The sequence below is a fragment of the Ranitomeya imitator genome, chromosome 10 (assembly GCF_032444005.1).
Source record: "Ranitomeya imitator isolate aRanImi1 chromosome 10, aRanImi1.pri, whole genome shotgun sequence".
In the NCBI taxonomy this organism is placed as follows: Eukaryota; Metazoa; Chordata; class Amphibia; order Anura; family Dendrobatidae; genus Ranitomeya; species Ranitomeya imitator.
Genome location: NC_091291.1, coordinates 103,629,774 through 103,646,403, shown reverse-complemented (window position 1 = coordinate 103,646,403; position 16,630 = coordinate 103,629,774). Strand labels below are relative to the sequence as shown.

General features: G+C 44.4%; 1 protein-coding gene across 1 annotated transcript in view; it reads right to left on the bottom strand.

The window, feature by feature from the left end:
* NPHP4 (nephrocystin 4) overlaps positions 1–16,630 on the bottom strand; it is a 292,383-nt gene that overhangs the window by 12,169 nt on the left and 263,584 nt on the right. The window contains exons 27-28 of the mRNA XM_069742453.1: positions 12,820–12,991; positions 6,655–6,834 (exon numbers count right to left, since the gene is read on the bottom strand). Of these exons, the coding sequence (XP_069598554.1) occupies positions 6,655–6,834; positions 12,820–12,991 (352 nt within the window). The remainder of the gene's footprint in view (positions 1–6,654; positions 6,835–12,819; positions 12,992–16,630) is intronic.

The following is a 16,630-nucleotide window of genomic DNA, read 5'->3' as shown; positions in this document are numbered from 1 at the left end:
ATTCTGCCCGGAGATGCGGATTTTGTGCAGAAAATTCTGCACATCTTTTCCTAAATGTGCGCATACCCTTAATATAAATCAATATCCCTTTTTTTGTCGATTCGAAATGAGGAAACGTCGCCGTCATGGGGTTTGAGTACTGCCTGCGGTCGCATCGGTGAATGCCACAAGTAACTATAGGCCAGACTTTACATAAATCACCTCCCTTTCTGGCCTTGTACAGTACAAATTTGCTAGGATTGTATTTGAAAAATCTGAAGATTCTCAGCAAGTTCAGGCCTGTTGGACCTCATGAATTCTAGACCGCTTAGATACCGCCCTTCACGTAATAGAAAATGTAAAGAGTCTAATGCTGCTCTAGATTCCATAGTTAGAATTTTCTTTCTTGTTTCAAATACTTTATGGAGGAGATTTAAAACTAATTTTCAGATTTAAATACAAATTTATACTTAAAAAAATGTTTAAGTCCTTTAAAGGGAACTTATCTGACATTTTAACCCCCCCCCCAAACCATTAATATAAATGTATATGCCTTTAAAAGATAAGCATGTAAAACACTTGATGACCCCAAAGTGATGCTCCAGCAGTGGGAAATCCTATTTTGAAGTTATGTCTGGAAGTTCCTGCGGGCGCAATGGTGCACTTCTAGCTTCTTAGCCTAACAATTTATTTCCTCCCTTCCTCTGGCTGATAGGTTGTTTCCTCTGGTACATGGTCAATGAGCTGTCAATCAGCATGGGGAGGTTGATAAATGGCAATGAATACAGTGTGAGGCTGAGAAGCTGTAAGTGCATCATCACGCCCCAATGCACTTCCAGACACCTTAAAAATGGGATTTTCCCATGCTGAAGCAGTGCTTTTTGGTCATAAAATAGACTGGCCTGTCTTTTAAAAGGTTTCACAATCATATAAGTGATTTTGGGGTGTGGTGGTGGTGGTGGGGGGGGGGGGTAAAAGGTTCCTTTTAAAGGGGTTGTCCATCTTGAGCTGTACGGAGGCCATGATTTTTTGGCACTTACTAATATATATGTACTTATTCAAAAAACAAGTCCAGATAGATCTCTTTTTGGTACTTCCTACACATACAAAAAAAAACAAAAGCTGACAGTCAATTCACCGCCCTCTTAAAGAAGCGAACCAAAATAAAATTTCAAGTAATTTTATTAAGGACAATAGAAACAATTAGACATACATTTAAAAAGCTACTTCATATTATTCAGGAACATACCCCATGGAGGAACCGTGGAGAAAAACGCACAAAATGCCATACCAAAAAAAACAAATAATCTTAGGAATTACTGAATAATCACCTCACTATAGCATATGCCAATCTCTTAAAGCCAGGTAGGTAAGAGACAAATCCAGTGTACACAGTTAACGCCCCCGGAAGAAGCAGAAAGAGCAAAACGCGCGTCGGGGCGCTGGGGAAAGTGAGGTAGCACGCACGCCACGGAACATTCATCTATAGGTAACTGTGTACACTGGATTTGTCTCTTACCTACTATCTATGGGATATAGGAGTCTGTATTTACATTAGGATCACTGGGCTATGGCAGTATTTTGATATACTATGAATTGCACAAGGTACTCAGACATGGTTTTAAAAAGGGATGCGATTAGCACCTAATACGAGATCGATGTGAGTCTGTGGGCTTTAATAGATTGGCATATGCTATAGTGAGGTGATTATTCAGCAATTCCTAAGATTATTTGTTTTTTGGTATGGCATTTTGTGCGTTTTTCTCCACGGTTCCTCCATGGGGTATGTTCCTGAATAATATGAAGTAGCTTTTTAAATGTACCGTATGTCTAATTGTTTCTATTGTCCTTAATAAAATTACTTGAAATTTTATTTTTGTTTGGCTTCTTTCAGAGGGCGGTGAATTGACTGTCAGCTTTTGTTTTTTTTTTAATATATATGTACTACAGGTTCTCTTCCTGCACTTATTAGTGCCGCTTTCCTCACAGACTGCACAGCTCTCCTGTCCAAACGATAGCTTCCGCTAGAGGAGAATGCGACCAGACCTGTCCATTAGCCTCCTCCAATGGCCATGACCATTTTCCCAGGCTCCTCTATCAACCGCCAGGTGGAAATCCTACAATACGTATGTATTGGTATGTGCCATAAAATCATGTCTCCAATATCTTTGCAACAATAGGAGCAAAGAGGACATTCTCGTTAAGATATTTTTATTGTAATATTCTTCAGTGGTAATAGAAATCAGAGGCGAAAAAGCAAACGCTTCTGTGATATACACCCCGCCGGTCAAAAGGGGAAATTTACACTATTATTACTGGGGGGCATAACTTTGGAAAAGAAGAACTGTTTCAGAATCAGTGGAGATGTGACAATTGGAGGAGATGCTCCGTTTCCATGGAAAAGATCCAGTGAAAAGATCTCTTTAAATATTCTGGACAGGAATAAAGTCTGATTATGCCAATGAAAATGAAAGTGAACAAGTTTATGCTAACAACTTCTGCAACTTTGTAGTACAATCCATAGGAGGGTAGTAAAGATGGAATGAAATCTTCATGATGGATGGAGCGCGAGGTGATTTATTTCAGACTGGAGATAGGTCACTGATGCGCTATAACTTCATAGACAATTATGTGCCAGTAAATTAGAAATGCCGCTCTGCCGCCAAGCAGCCAATGTACATCATCTTAGACTTCATTGTGAAGGGGTTATATTATCAGCGCACTTCACTTGTTAAAAAGAAAACACTTTTAGTTGAGATATGTTATCTTTATTTAGGTCATATCGGCACTAACGTGTGACGGCATGGAGTAGACTATGACTAAGCAGGTATGGGGAACGCAATATGTCCGACGAGGGCTCTGTTTACAGCGTTTACTTTATGCGCTCTGCTCTCCTGTTCTCCTCAGCAGTCAGCATCTAAACCAGCTCCGCGGGAATCAGACAGGCTGCAGTGATCCAAGGGTCAGTGTATATCAGGCAGTGTACCCAATGTGACGTATTTCTGAGGCTGTATACAGCACATGTGAGATGCGGCCTGAGGTATACAGCACATACAGGACACGGCCTGAGGTATACAGCACATATGAGAGAGGGCCTGAGGTATACAGCACACGTGAGACACGGCCTGAGGTATACAGCACATACAGGACACGGCCTGAGGTATACAGCACATATGAGACACAGGCTGAGGTATACAGCACACGTGAGACACGGCCTGAGGTATACAGCACATACAGGACACGGCCTGAGGTATACAGCACATATGAGATACAGGCTGAGGTATACAGCACACGTGAGACACGGCCAGAGGTATACGGCACATGTGGGACACGGCTTGAGGTATACAGCACACGTGAGACACGGCCTGAGGTATACAGCACACGTGAGACACGGCCTGAGGTATACAGCACACGTGAGACACGGCCTGAGGTATACAGCACACATGGAACACGGGCTGAGGTATACAGCACATCTGAGACACGACCTGAGGTATACAGCACATGTGGGACGTAGGCTAAGGTACACATGTGGGACATAGCCCTGAGGTATACAGCACATACGAGACACGGCCTGAAGTATACAGCACATACAGGACACGGCCTGAGGTATACATCATACGTGAGACACGGCCTGAGGTATACAGCACACGTGAGACACAGCCTGAGGGATACAGCACACGTGAGACACGGCCTGAGGTATACAGCACACGTGAGACACGGCCTGAGGTATACAGCACACGTGAGACACGACCTGAGGTATACAGCACACGTGGGACACGGCTTGAGGTATACAGCACACGTGGGACACGGCCTGAGGTATACAGCACATGTGAGACACGGCCTGAGGTATACAGCACACGTGAGACACGACCTGAGGTATACAGCACATGTGGGACACGGCTTGAGGTATAGAGCACATGTGGGACACGGCCTGAGGTATACAGCACATGTGAGACACGGCCTGAGGTATACAGCACACGTGGGACATAGGCTGAGGTACACTGCACATGTGGGACATAGCCTTGAGGTACACAGCACATACGAGACACGGCCTGAGGTATACAGCACATACAGGACACGGCCTGAGGTATACAGCACATACAGGACACGGCCTGAGGTATACAGCACATATGAGACAGGGCCTGAGGTATACAGCACACGTGAGACACGGCCTGAGGTATACAGCACATATGGGACACGGCCTGAGGTATACAGCACATGTGGGACACGGGCTGAGGTATACAGCACATACAGGACACGGCCTGAGGTATACAGCACACGTGAGACACGGCCTGAGGTATACAGCACATGTGGGACACGGCCTGAGGTATACAGCACATGTGGGACACGGGCTGAGGTATACAGCATATACAGGACACGGCCTGAGGTATACAGCACACGTGAGACACGGCCTGAGGTATACAGCACACGTGGGACACGGCCTGAGGTATACAGCACATGTGGGACACGGGCTGAGGTATACAGCACATACAGGACACGGCCTGAGGTATACAGCACACGTGAGACACGGCCTGAGGTATACAGCACATGTGGGACACGGCCTGAGGTATACAGCACATGTGGGACACGGGCTGAGGTATACAGCACATACAGGACACGGCCTGAGGTATACAGCACATGTGAGACACGGCCTGAGGTATACAGCACATGTGAGATGCGGCCTGAGGTATACAGCACATGTGAGACACGGCCTGAGGTATACAGCACATGTGGGACACGGCCTGAGGTATACAGCACATGTGGGACACGGCTTGAGGTATACAGCACATGTGGGACACGGCCTGAGGTATACAGCACATGTGGGACACGGCCTGAGGTATACAGCACACGTGGGACATAGGCTGAGGTACACTGCACATGTGGGACATAGCCTTGAGGTACACAGCACATACGAGACACGGCCTGAGGTATACAGCACATACAGGACACGGCCTGAGGTATACAGCACATACAGGACACGGCCTGAGGTATACAGCACATATGAGACAGGGCCTGAGGTATACAGCACACGTGAGACACGGCCTGAGGTATACAGCACATATGGGACACGGCCTGAGGTATACAGCACATGTGGGACACGGGCTGAGGTATACAGCACATACAGGACACGGCCTGAGGTATACAGCACACGTGAGACACGGCCTGAGGTATACAGCACATGTGGGACACGGCCTGAGGTATACAGCACATACAGGACACGGCCTGAGGTATACAGCACATATGAGACAGGGCCTGAGGTATACAGCACACATGGGACACGGCCTGAGGTATACAGCACATACAGGACACGGCCTGAGGTATACAGCACACGTGAGACACGGCCTGAGGTATACAGCACATACAGGACACGGCCTGAGGTATACAGCACATACAGGACACGGCCTGAGGTATACAGCACATATAAGACAGGGCCTGAGGTATACAGCACACATGGGACACGGCCTGAGGTATACAGCACACGTGAGACACGGCCTGAGGTATACAGCACACGTGAGACACGGCCTGAGGTATACAGCACACGTGGGACACGGCCTGAGGTATACAGCACATACAGGACACGGCCTGAGGTATACAGCACATACAGGACACGGCCTGAGGTATACAGCACACGTGAGACACGGCCTGAGGTATACAGCACATACAGGACATGGCCTGAGGTATACAGCACATACAGGACACGGCCTGAGGTATACAGGACACGGCCTGAGGTATACAGCACATATGAGACAGGGCCTGAGGTATACAGCACACATGGGACACGGCCTGAGGTATACAGCACACGTGAGACACGGCCTGAGGTATACAGCACACGTGAGACACGGCCTGAGGTATACAGCACACGTGGGACACGGCCTGAGGTATACAGCACATACAGGACACGGCCTGAGGTATACAGCACATGTGAGACAGGGCCTGAGGTATACAGCACACGTGAGACACGGCCTGAGGTATACAGCACATATGGGACACGGCCTGAGGTATACAGCACACGTGAGACACGGCCTGAGGTATACAGCACACGTGGGACACGGCCTGAGGTATACAGCACACGTGGGACACGGCCTGAGGTATACAGCACACGTGGGACACGGCCTGAGGTATACAGCACATACAGGACACGGCCTGAGGTATACAGCACATGTGAGACGCGGCCTGAGGTATACAGCACATGTGAGACACGGCCTGAGGTATACAGCACACGTGAGACACGGCCTGAGGTATACAGCACACGTGAGACACGGCCTGAGGTATACAGCACACGTGAGACACGGCCTGAGGTATACAGCACATGTGGGACGCAGCCTGAGGTATACAGCACATGTGGGACGCGGCCTGAGGTATACAGAATGAGCATTTGAGAGGGATGATGGCAGGATTAGACATCAGAGAGCAGTGATGAACAAACATGCTCGGATAAGGTGTGCTAACCGAGTGTCTTTAGCATGCTCAAATAATATATTCTAGCCCCACGGCTGCATATCTGTGCAACAGCCGCAACACATGCAGGGATTGCCCAACAGCGGCGAGACATGCAGCCACATATTATTCAGGAGTGCCGGAGACGCTCGGTTAGCACCCGAGCATGCTCTGATAACACCTTATCCGCGCACATAATAATTAAACAATAGCAATAGGTTTTCTTTTGCATCTTACCTTGGAAATGACTGGGTTGCGGCTTACCACACACACCAGCCACGATGAAACGAGCTGATGCTGATCAACATCAACCAAATTAACGTACACAAATTTGCTTCCGGCCTTTAGGGGGCGCACCGCAATATGCAGATCTTGGATTCCATTAGGAGGAAGTACAAAGACGCTCTCCGGGTCAACCTACATATAATAAAGAGGATCAGTAAAAAGCTTCATGTACAGGTTGTAATGTCCATTACGGTCAATAGTGCCATGAGATCTGACATGTTTCATAGCTTCATAGAGGTCTATGGATTACAGAATGTTACAGGGGAACCACGTTTCCAAGCAACTTTTCAGTATAAGTTGTTCTGTGTGTATATAGATGAGGAATAAAACCATTTCTGCCCATTATATGACTTGTATGTTTTATTTACCTAGTTTTCCCCTCTGTAGGCTTTATCTCAAATTTTGCAATTGACTCTTAGCTAGTGGATGGAGACTAGCTGCTATGCTGTCTCCTATACCCTGTGCACACAAAGCGATTCTTGCTTTTTTTGTTCCTTGTTAAGGGGCAGACAGAAAAAGTAGAGTCATGAAGGACTTTATCCAGTAGACTGCTACTGTTATGCACGTGTGCCGGGAAAAACTAAGGAGCGCCGATGGCTAGGAAGTGAAACCGGCACATGCACTTTACAGGACTTTGCTCTACTTTCGGCAGGAAAGAGCGATGTACGCCGGCACAGTAGTGCGATTGGGGGACACTATGGATGATGTAGGATGAGTCCTCAACATGAAGTGGGGCAAGAGGTCAGCGACTGCGACGAGAAAGAAGGTGCTGAATCAAGACCGGTGACCCCCGTTGGATTGCACCGTAAGGGGGGACAATTAAAAGGTATTTTTGGTGCTATGCAGAGGGGTTTGAAGACTTAAATATCTTACTAGACTACTGTAAAAGAGGCCTTAAAGGTACTGGCAGTACTTCATATTGGTAAAACCTAGTGATAGATTCCCTTTAAATCGCCATCCACTTCAGTAAGTCAGGCAGCATATGGATGGCGATATGAAATTCACACCAAGTCACCGTGAAAAGACCGTAAAGGTCAGAGCAAGGAAGTGTTGTCGAGCACAGGTCCTGAACTAAAAACACAGATAAAACAAGCTATAGAACCAGTTAAAGTAACTTTTAAGCAGCGTCCCGGCCACCTGCTGTACAGACAGCGGCAGGATGGCTCCCATAATCAATAAGAAGGTGCTAGACTACATTTACCCTGCACAGTAGGCGGCTGCCGCACCGCCATTCAGAGAAGAAGGGAAGTGGACACAATGCTGTATGTTGCTGCCTAACCCAAAGATGGCACTAACTCTTCAAGTCAGGACATCCAAATCACTTTAGGCTTCTTCGAGGCTGGTCAAGAGCCTACATTTGTCAATGTTCTCCATGGCTGGTAATGTGATGATCACACAGATTATAGAAAAAAAAATAACAACACTGAAAAAATATCAACATAAACATAATAACCCAAAACAAAAAGAGAAAAAGGGGGATGAGCTGCACAGCCTAACTCCTTCCTTGTAGATCAACAGCGGTGAATGTAATCAGCCTTCAGCGCAGGGGGTGCTCGCATGGAAGACAACTGCATGTGTAAAACAACAACGAAGAAATGCGGCAGCACTCATCCTGTAGTGGTCCAATGCTTTATTCAATGCATAACCGGTTACAGCTTCACGGCCCGAGGGAGTGCTGGTGGATGGGAGGTGAGCAGGGGAAGACGACGGCCGTTTCGCGCTGATACAAGTGCTTCTACGGGTCCCGTAGAAGCGCTTGTATCAGCGCGAAACGGCCGTCGTCTTCCCCTGCTCACCTCCCATCCACCAGCACTCCCTCGGGCCGTGAAGCTGTAACCGGTTATGCATTGAATAAAGCATTGGACCACTACAGGGTGAGTGCTGCCGTATTTCTTCGTTGTTGTTATAAACATAATAACGAAAAGTCCTAAAATCCAAACTAATCTTAATAATGGTTCTTCAATAATATTAGTGCTGCCTACTACACACTCGGATGTTGTATCGTGTTTCACGGCTATTTTCATCTGTACTGCAGAGACCTGGTATTACGTCTCGCTGGGCCGAAATGAATGTCAATCAGCAGCGTGCCTCCTAATCTAGAGATGCAATTAAATTAAATTACGAGGCGACCGAAGCAAACAAAGCAGGATACAGAATGAAGTGGCCGGGCGTAATGATTAAAACAGCAGTGTCGACTTATCTACAGCCTGCAGGTAAAATAAAAGCTTTCTCCTAAACTGCCTGTAGACATTAGGAAGTCGCTGGTCAACAGTCATCCGCCCCACCAAACCCTATCAACATTTGGCTCCGCCGAACAAACATAGTACTTAAGTAGAAAAAAGGGAGATCAGTGATGTTCGGACCCCTCTAGAGATGCTTAATGATGCAAAGTGAAAGATCTGTACAAGAAACATTTCCAGTCATTGATTTCCCAAACAACAGACTGCATATGTCTAGCATGGCCATCACAATCTCGGGCATCGGTCAAGATAAATGCAATATCTATAGCCCTTTTGCATAAAGCAGACGGCATGTTACAGAATATTGGTGAATGGTTCTCCGTAACCCCTTTATTTCAGAACAATTGTACTTTAGAAATTAAAAAAAAAAAAGAAATTTCCGATACATACGGTACATATTTCTGGAAGAAGACATGGGGCACATTGTGACTATGCCATCCAGCACATTTCAATTTTATGTAATTTTGAATCAAATTCTGTTTTGTGGCTTAAAGTCTGACCTGAAGAGAGCCTGAGACATACAACACCTCCTAGAGTAGCATGTTCATATTGTGTATAGTTCATATACATGAATTATCTTCACATCATCACATCGCAGGGGATAAATGTGACTGGATTGGTAAAGGGGAAGGATGATAACGTGAAGAAAAGCTCCTGTGACAATATCAAGCGATAAATGTGACTGGATTGATAAAGGGGATTATAACAAGAAGAAAAGCTCCTGTGACAGTAATGAGATAAATGTGACTGGATTGGTAAAAGGGGTGATAACATGAAGAAAAGCTTTAAAGGGACTCTGTCACCTGAATTTGGCGGGACTGGTTTTGGGTCATATGGGCGGAGTTTTCAGGTGTTTGATTCACCCTTTCCTTACCCGCTGGCTGCATGCTGGCTGCAATATTGGATTGAAGTTAATTCTCTGTCCTCCATAGTACACGCCTGCGCAAAGCAATCTTGCCTTGCTCAGGCGTGTACTATGGAGGACAGAGAATGAACTTCAATCCAATATTGCAGCCAGCATGCAGCCAGCAGGAAAAGAAAGGGTGAATCAAACACCTGAAAACTCCGCCCATATGACCCAAAACCAGTCCCGCCAAATTCAGGTGACAGGTTCCCTTTAAGGGCTCCTACTCACTTGTGTGAGACTCGGATGAGTCTCGCATGGCAGTACCCGGCACTGCACCTGGCACATAGGAGCGGAGAGTGCGGCTGCATGTATTCCTATGCGGCCGCACGCTCCGATCTGAGTGCTGGCAGCAGCGCCGGGTATTAACACACGAGACTCATCTGAGTCTCGCGCAAGTGAGTAGGAGGCCTACATGTAATGGTATAAATGTGACTGGATTGCTAAACGAGGTGATAACATCAAGAAAAACTAATGTAACAGTAACTGGATAAATGTGATTGGACTGGTAAAAGGGGTGATAACATGAAGAAAAGCTTTAAATGTAATGGTATAAATGTGACCAGATTGGTTAAAGGAAAGATTAACACGAAGAAAATCTTTGAAAGGAACAGAGAACACATGAGAATAGATGGGTAAACTGGCTGATAACATGAAGAAAAGCTCCTCGGATAGTAACAGGGGACAAATGTGATTGGATTGGTAAAGGGGGTGATAACATGAAGAAAAGCTTTCACTACAATGGTGTAAATGTGACTAGATTGGTAAAAAGAGTGATAATACAAAGAAAAGCTTTGACAGTAGGGGATAAATGTGACTAGACTAGTAAACAGGCTGATAACATGAAGAAAAGCTCCTGTGACAGTAACAGGCTGGGAACTTTCATTCTGATATCACCTACAGCTTCTTTTCTGCCTTACAGAGACACAGAAGTAGGACATAAAACTTTTAATGCTGCTCCCAAATTCACACCCTAAAATTTGCACCTAGAACAAAGAGTTCATTTTTGGTTGAAAGCTAAACTGTAACCCTTATATTTTATCCTGTGTAAACCTATGTGTCTCCACGGTTACAACATTAGCAAAAACTCTGTGCACTCTGATCCATTAGCCATGTGTTCCTTAGGCTGCCGTCACACTATCAGTATTTGGTCAGTATTTTACATCAGTATTTGCAGCCAAAACCAGGAGTGGGTGATAAATGCAGAAGTGGTGCATATGTTTCTATTATACTTTTCCTCTAATTGTTCCACTCCTGGTTTTGGCTTACAAAATACTGATGTAAAATACTGACCCAATACTGCTGGTGTGACGGCGGCCTTAGGCTATGTGCACACGCTACGGATTTTGCTGCGGATCCGCAGCAGATTGGCCGCTGCGGATTCGCAGCAATTTTCCTTAAAGGGAACCTGTCACCCCGTTTTTTGAGATTGAGCTATAAATACTGTTAAATAGGGCCTGCGCTGTGTGTTCCTATAGTGTATGTAGTGTACCCCGATTCCCCATGTATGCTGAGAAATAACTTACCAAAGTCGCCATTTTCGCCTGTCAATCAGGCTGGTCAGGTCGGGAGGGCGTGGTGACATCGCTGGTTCTTCCTCAGCTTTACGTTGGTGGCGTAGTGGCGTAGTGGTGAAGACACAGCGCGCGATCTGCGCTGTCATCCCTTTCGTCGGTGGGGGCGGCCATCTTCCTGGGGCCGCGCGTGCGCAGATCGAGTGCTCTGCTGCACGGGGCTTCAGGAAAATGGCCGCGGGATGCCGCGCGTGCGCATTAGAGATCGCGGCGGCCATTTTCCCAAAGCCGAGATGCAAACTCGGCTTTGGGAAAATGGCCGCCGCGATCTCTAATGCGCACGCGCGGCATCCCGCGGCCATTTTCCTGAAGCCCCGTGCAGCAGAGCACTCGATCTGCGCACGCGCGGCCCCAGGAAGATGGCCGCCCCCACCGACGAAAGGGATGACAGCGCAGATCGCGCGCTGTGTCTTCACCACTACGCCACCAACGTAAAGCTGAGGAAGAACCAGCGATGTCACCACGCCCTCCCGACCTGACCAGCCTGATTGACAGGCGAAAACGGCGACTTTGGTAAGTTATTTCTCAGCATACATGGGGAATCGGGGTACACTACATACACTATAGGAACACACAGCGCAGGCCCTATTTAACAGTATTTATAGCTCAATCTCAAAAAACGGGGTGACAGGTTCCCTTTAACTTTACAGTACCATGCAAACCTATGGAAAACAAAATAAGCAGTGCACATGCTGCAGAAAAAAAATGTGCGTAAACGCTGCGTTGTTTATTCCGCAGCAAATCAAATCTTTGTGTGGATTCCGCAGCGGTTTACACCTGCTCCTCAATAGGAATCCGCACAAAAACCGCAGTAAATCCGCAGTGCGGAAAAATCTGCACAACACTCTACAACGTGTGCACATACCCTTAGAACGCTCGTTCCCAACTTTCTCTCCAAAAAGACAGCGAATCACACGTTGAACGAGAAAACTTCTTTTGTTGGGTGGAATTATTTTAAAATCCTCATTCTCAGCAGCACATCATCCTGTGTAAACAGGACATGTGTTGAGAACAATAATTCTGTACGTGCACAGAATGATCGTATTAACATGTTGCCAACTGGCAACTGATTAACAGCCACAATCAGCCAGTATTAATGCCGTCATACTCTCTACCATCTGCCTCTTTTTCTAGTTGTAGTTTAGCAACAATAAGAGGTGGTAGATAAAAGGTAGTAACACCCAAATGCACACTCAGACTACACATGGGTTTATTTTTGTAGTCTGTAACCATGGAAACACAGATCTTCAAAGGAGCTGCCTGCGCCAAATAGAAGTTTTACAAAGGAATTTGCAGAGTTGCTTAATTTGTTGTTGGTACACTGGAATAAAAACCGATTGTAATATATACACACACTTTAAACACATAGTAGAATACTATGATTAACTTAACAACTCACCTTCAGCTCTAGGGGATGGGAACTATAGGCTTTCACTTTCCGCACCACTTGTGTTCCTCTCAGGACCAGGGACATTTGGGTCAGCTGACCTGTTATGCAACTGACATCCACTCTTTTCAGGGAATGTACATAAATCTGCCAGATCTGTATAGGCGCAGCCAGCCAACGATCGCTGTAAAACGGGCAAATGCATTTAATTTGATTCTTGGTTATTGCATTTTTAAATGTGATAACTGTAAGCACAAGTTAGTTGGCACGTAGAAAATAACTAACATATAACTACTATAATACTGCCCCTATAGGTACAAGAAAATAGCTACTTTAATGCTGCTGCTAACTACTAGAATACTGGTTCCTAGGTCCAAGACTATAATTCTATAATACTGCCACCTATGTACAAGAATATAACTACTATAATACTGCTCCTAAGTACAAGAATATAACTACTATAATACTGCTCTCTATTTACAAGAATATAACTACTATAATACTGCTCCTAAGTACAAGAATATAACTACTATAATACTGCCCCTATGTACAAGAATATAACTACTATAATACTGCCGCTATATACAAGAATATAACTACTATAATACTGCTCCTATGTACAAGAATATAACTACTATAATACTGCCGCTATATACAAGAATATAACTACTATAATACTGCCCCCTATGTACAAGAATATAACTGCCATTACCCCTATTATCGGGCGCATCGCCAACGCATGCCATAATCGGCATGCGCTAGTGATGTGCCGTCATTCAGTGACGGAGCCTCGGACGCGGGCGGCAGCGTCTGAGGCTCCTTCACCGGTAGCACAGATGAATCATGTGCGCTAGCAGTATAGCATAACGCGATAGCGTGTATGCTACAGCGTTAACGCAGCCCAACAACGTTATGCCTTAAACGGGCTGCTTTAACGCAGTATGAACCTGGCCTAATACGGCTCCTATGTACAAGAATATAACTATGATAATACTGCCTCTATGTATAAAAATATAACTACTATAATACTGCTCCTATTACAAGAATATAACTACTATAATACTGCCCCTATGTACAGGAATATAACTACTATAATACTGCCCCTATGTATAAGAATATAACTACTATAATACTGCCCCTATGTACAAGAATATACCTACTATAACACTGCTCCTATGTACAAGAATATAACTGCTATAATACTGCTCCATATGTACAAGAATATATCTACTATAATACTGCTACTATGTACAAGAATATAACTACTATAATACTGCCCCCTAAGTACAATAATATAACTACTATAATACTGCCCCTATGTACAAGAATATAAATACTATAATACTGCCTCTATGTACAATATAACTTCTATAATACTGCCCCTATGTACAACAATATAACTACTATAATACTGCTCCTATGTACAAGAATATAACTACTATAATACTGCCCCCTATGTATAAGAATCTAACTGCTATAATACTGCTCCTATGTACAAAAATATAACTACTATAATACTGCCCCCTACGTACAGGGATATAACTACTATAATACTGCCCCTATGTATAAGACTATAACTACTATAATACTGCCTCTATGTACAAGAATATAACTACTATAATACTGCCCCTATGTGCAATAATATAACTACTATAATACTGCCCCTATGTACAAGAATATAACTACTATAATACTGCCTCTATGTACAATATAACTTCTATAATACTGCCCCTATGTACAACAATATAACTACTATAATACTGCCCCTATGTACAACAATATAACTACTATAATTATATTAAGGGTCACCAATCTAACCCAAGAAGAGGTGCGAAACCGGCTAAATAAGATTAAAATAGATAAATCTCCGGGTCCGGATGGCATACACCCACGAGTACTAAGAGAACTAAGTAATGTAATAGATAAACCATTATTTCTTATTTTTAGGGACTCTATAGCGACAGGGTCTGTTCCGCAGGACTGGCGCATAGCAAATGTGGTGCCAATATTCAAAAAGGGCTCTAAAAGTGAACCTGGAAATTATAGGCCAGTAAGTCTAACCTCTATTGTTGGTAAAATATTTGAAGGGTTTCTGAGGGATGTTATTCTGGATTATCTCAATGAGAATAACTGTTTAACTCCATATCAGCATGGGTTTATGAGAAATCGCTCCTGTTAAACCAATCTAATCAGTTTTTATGAAGAGGTAAGCTATAGACTGGACCACGGTGAGTCATTGGACGTGGTATATCTCGATTTTTCCAAAGCGTTTGATACCGTGCCGCACAAGAGGTTGGTACACAAAATGAGAATGCTTGGTCTGGGGGAAAATGTGTGTAAATGGGTTAGTAACTGGCTTAGTGATAGAAAGCAGAGGGTGGTTATAAATGGTATAGTCTCTAACTGGGTCGCTGTGACCAGTGGGGTACCGCAGGGGTCGTCAGTATTGGGACCTGTTCTCTTCAACATATTCATTAATGATCTGGTAGAAGGTTTACACAGTAAAATATCGATATTTGCAGATGATACAAAACTATGTAAAGCAGTTAATACAAGAGAAGATAGTATTCTGCTACAGATGGATCTGGATAAGTTGGAAACTTGGGCTGAAAGGTGGCAGATGAGGTTTAACAATGATAAATGTAAGGTTATACACATGGGAAGAAGGAATCAATGTCACCATTACACACTGAACGGGAAACCACTGGGTAAATCTGACAGGGAGAAGGACTTGGGGATCCTAGTTAATGATAAACTTACCTGGAGCAGCCAGTGCCAGGCAGCAGCTGCCAAGGCAAACAGGATCATGGGGTGCATTAAAAGAGGTCTGGATACACATGATGAGAGCATTATACTGCCTCTGTACAAATCCCTAGTTAGACCGCACATGGAGTACTGTGTCCAGTTTTGGGCACCGGTGCTCAGGAAGGATATAATGGAACTAGAGAGAGTACAAAGGAGGGCAACAAAATTAATAAAGGGGATGGGAGAACTACAATACCCAGATAGATTAGCGAAATTAGGATTATTTAGTCTAGAAAAAAGACGACTGAGGGGCGATCTAATAACCATGTATAAGTATATAAGGGGACAATACAAATATCTCGCTGAGGATCTGTTTATACCAAGGAAGGTGACGGGCACAAGGGGGCATTCTTTGCGTCTGGAGGAGAGAAGGTTTTTCCACCAACATAGAAGAGGATTCTTTACTGTTAGGGCAGTGAGAATCTGGAATTGCTTGCCTGAGGAGGTGGTGATGGCGAACTCAGTCGAGGGGTTCAAGAGAGGCCTGGATGTCTTCCTGGAGCAGAACAATATTGTATCATACAATTATTAGGTTCTGTAGAAGGACGTAGATCTGGGTATTTATTATGATGGAATATAGGCTGAACTGGATGGACAAATGTCTTTTTTCGGCCTTACTAACTATGTTACTATGTTACTATGTATAATACTGCCCCCTATGTATAAGAATCTAATTACTATAATACTGCTCCTATGTACAAGAATATAACTACTATAATACTGCCCCCTATGTATAAGAATCTAATTACTATAATACTGCTCCTATGTACAAGAATATAACTACTATAATACTGCCCCCTACGTACAGGAATATAACTACTATAATACTGCCCCTATGTATAAGACTATAACTACTATAATACTGCCTCTATGTACAAGAATATAAATACTATAATACTGCCCCTATGTACAATATAACTTCTATAATACTGCCCCTATGTACAACAATATAACTACTATAATACTGCCTCTAGGTATAAGAATATAACTACTATAATACTGCCCCTATGTACAATAT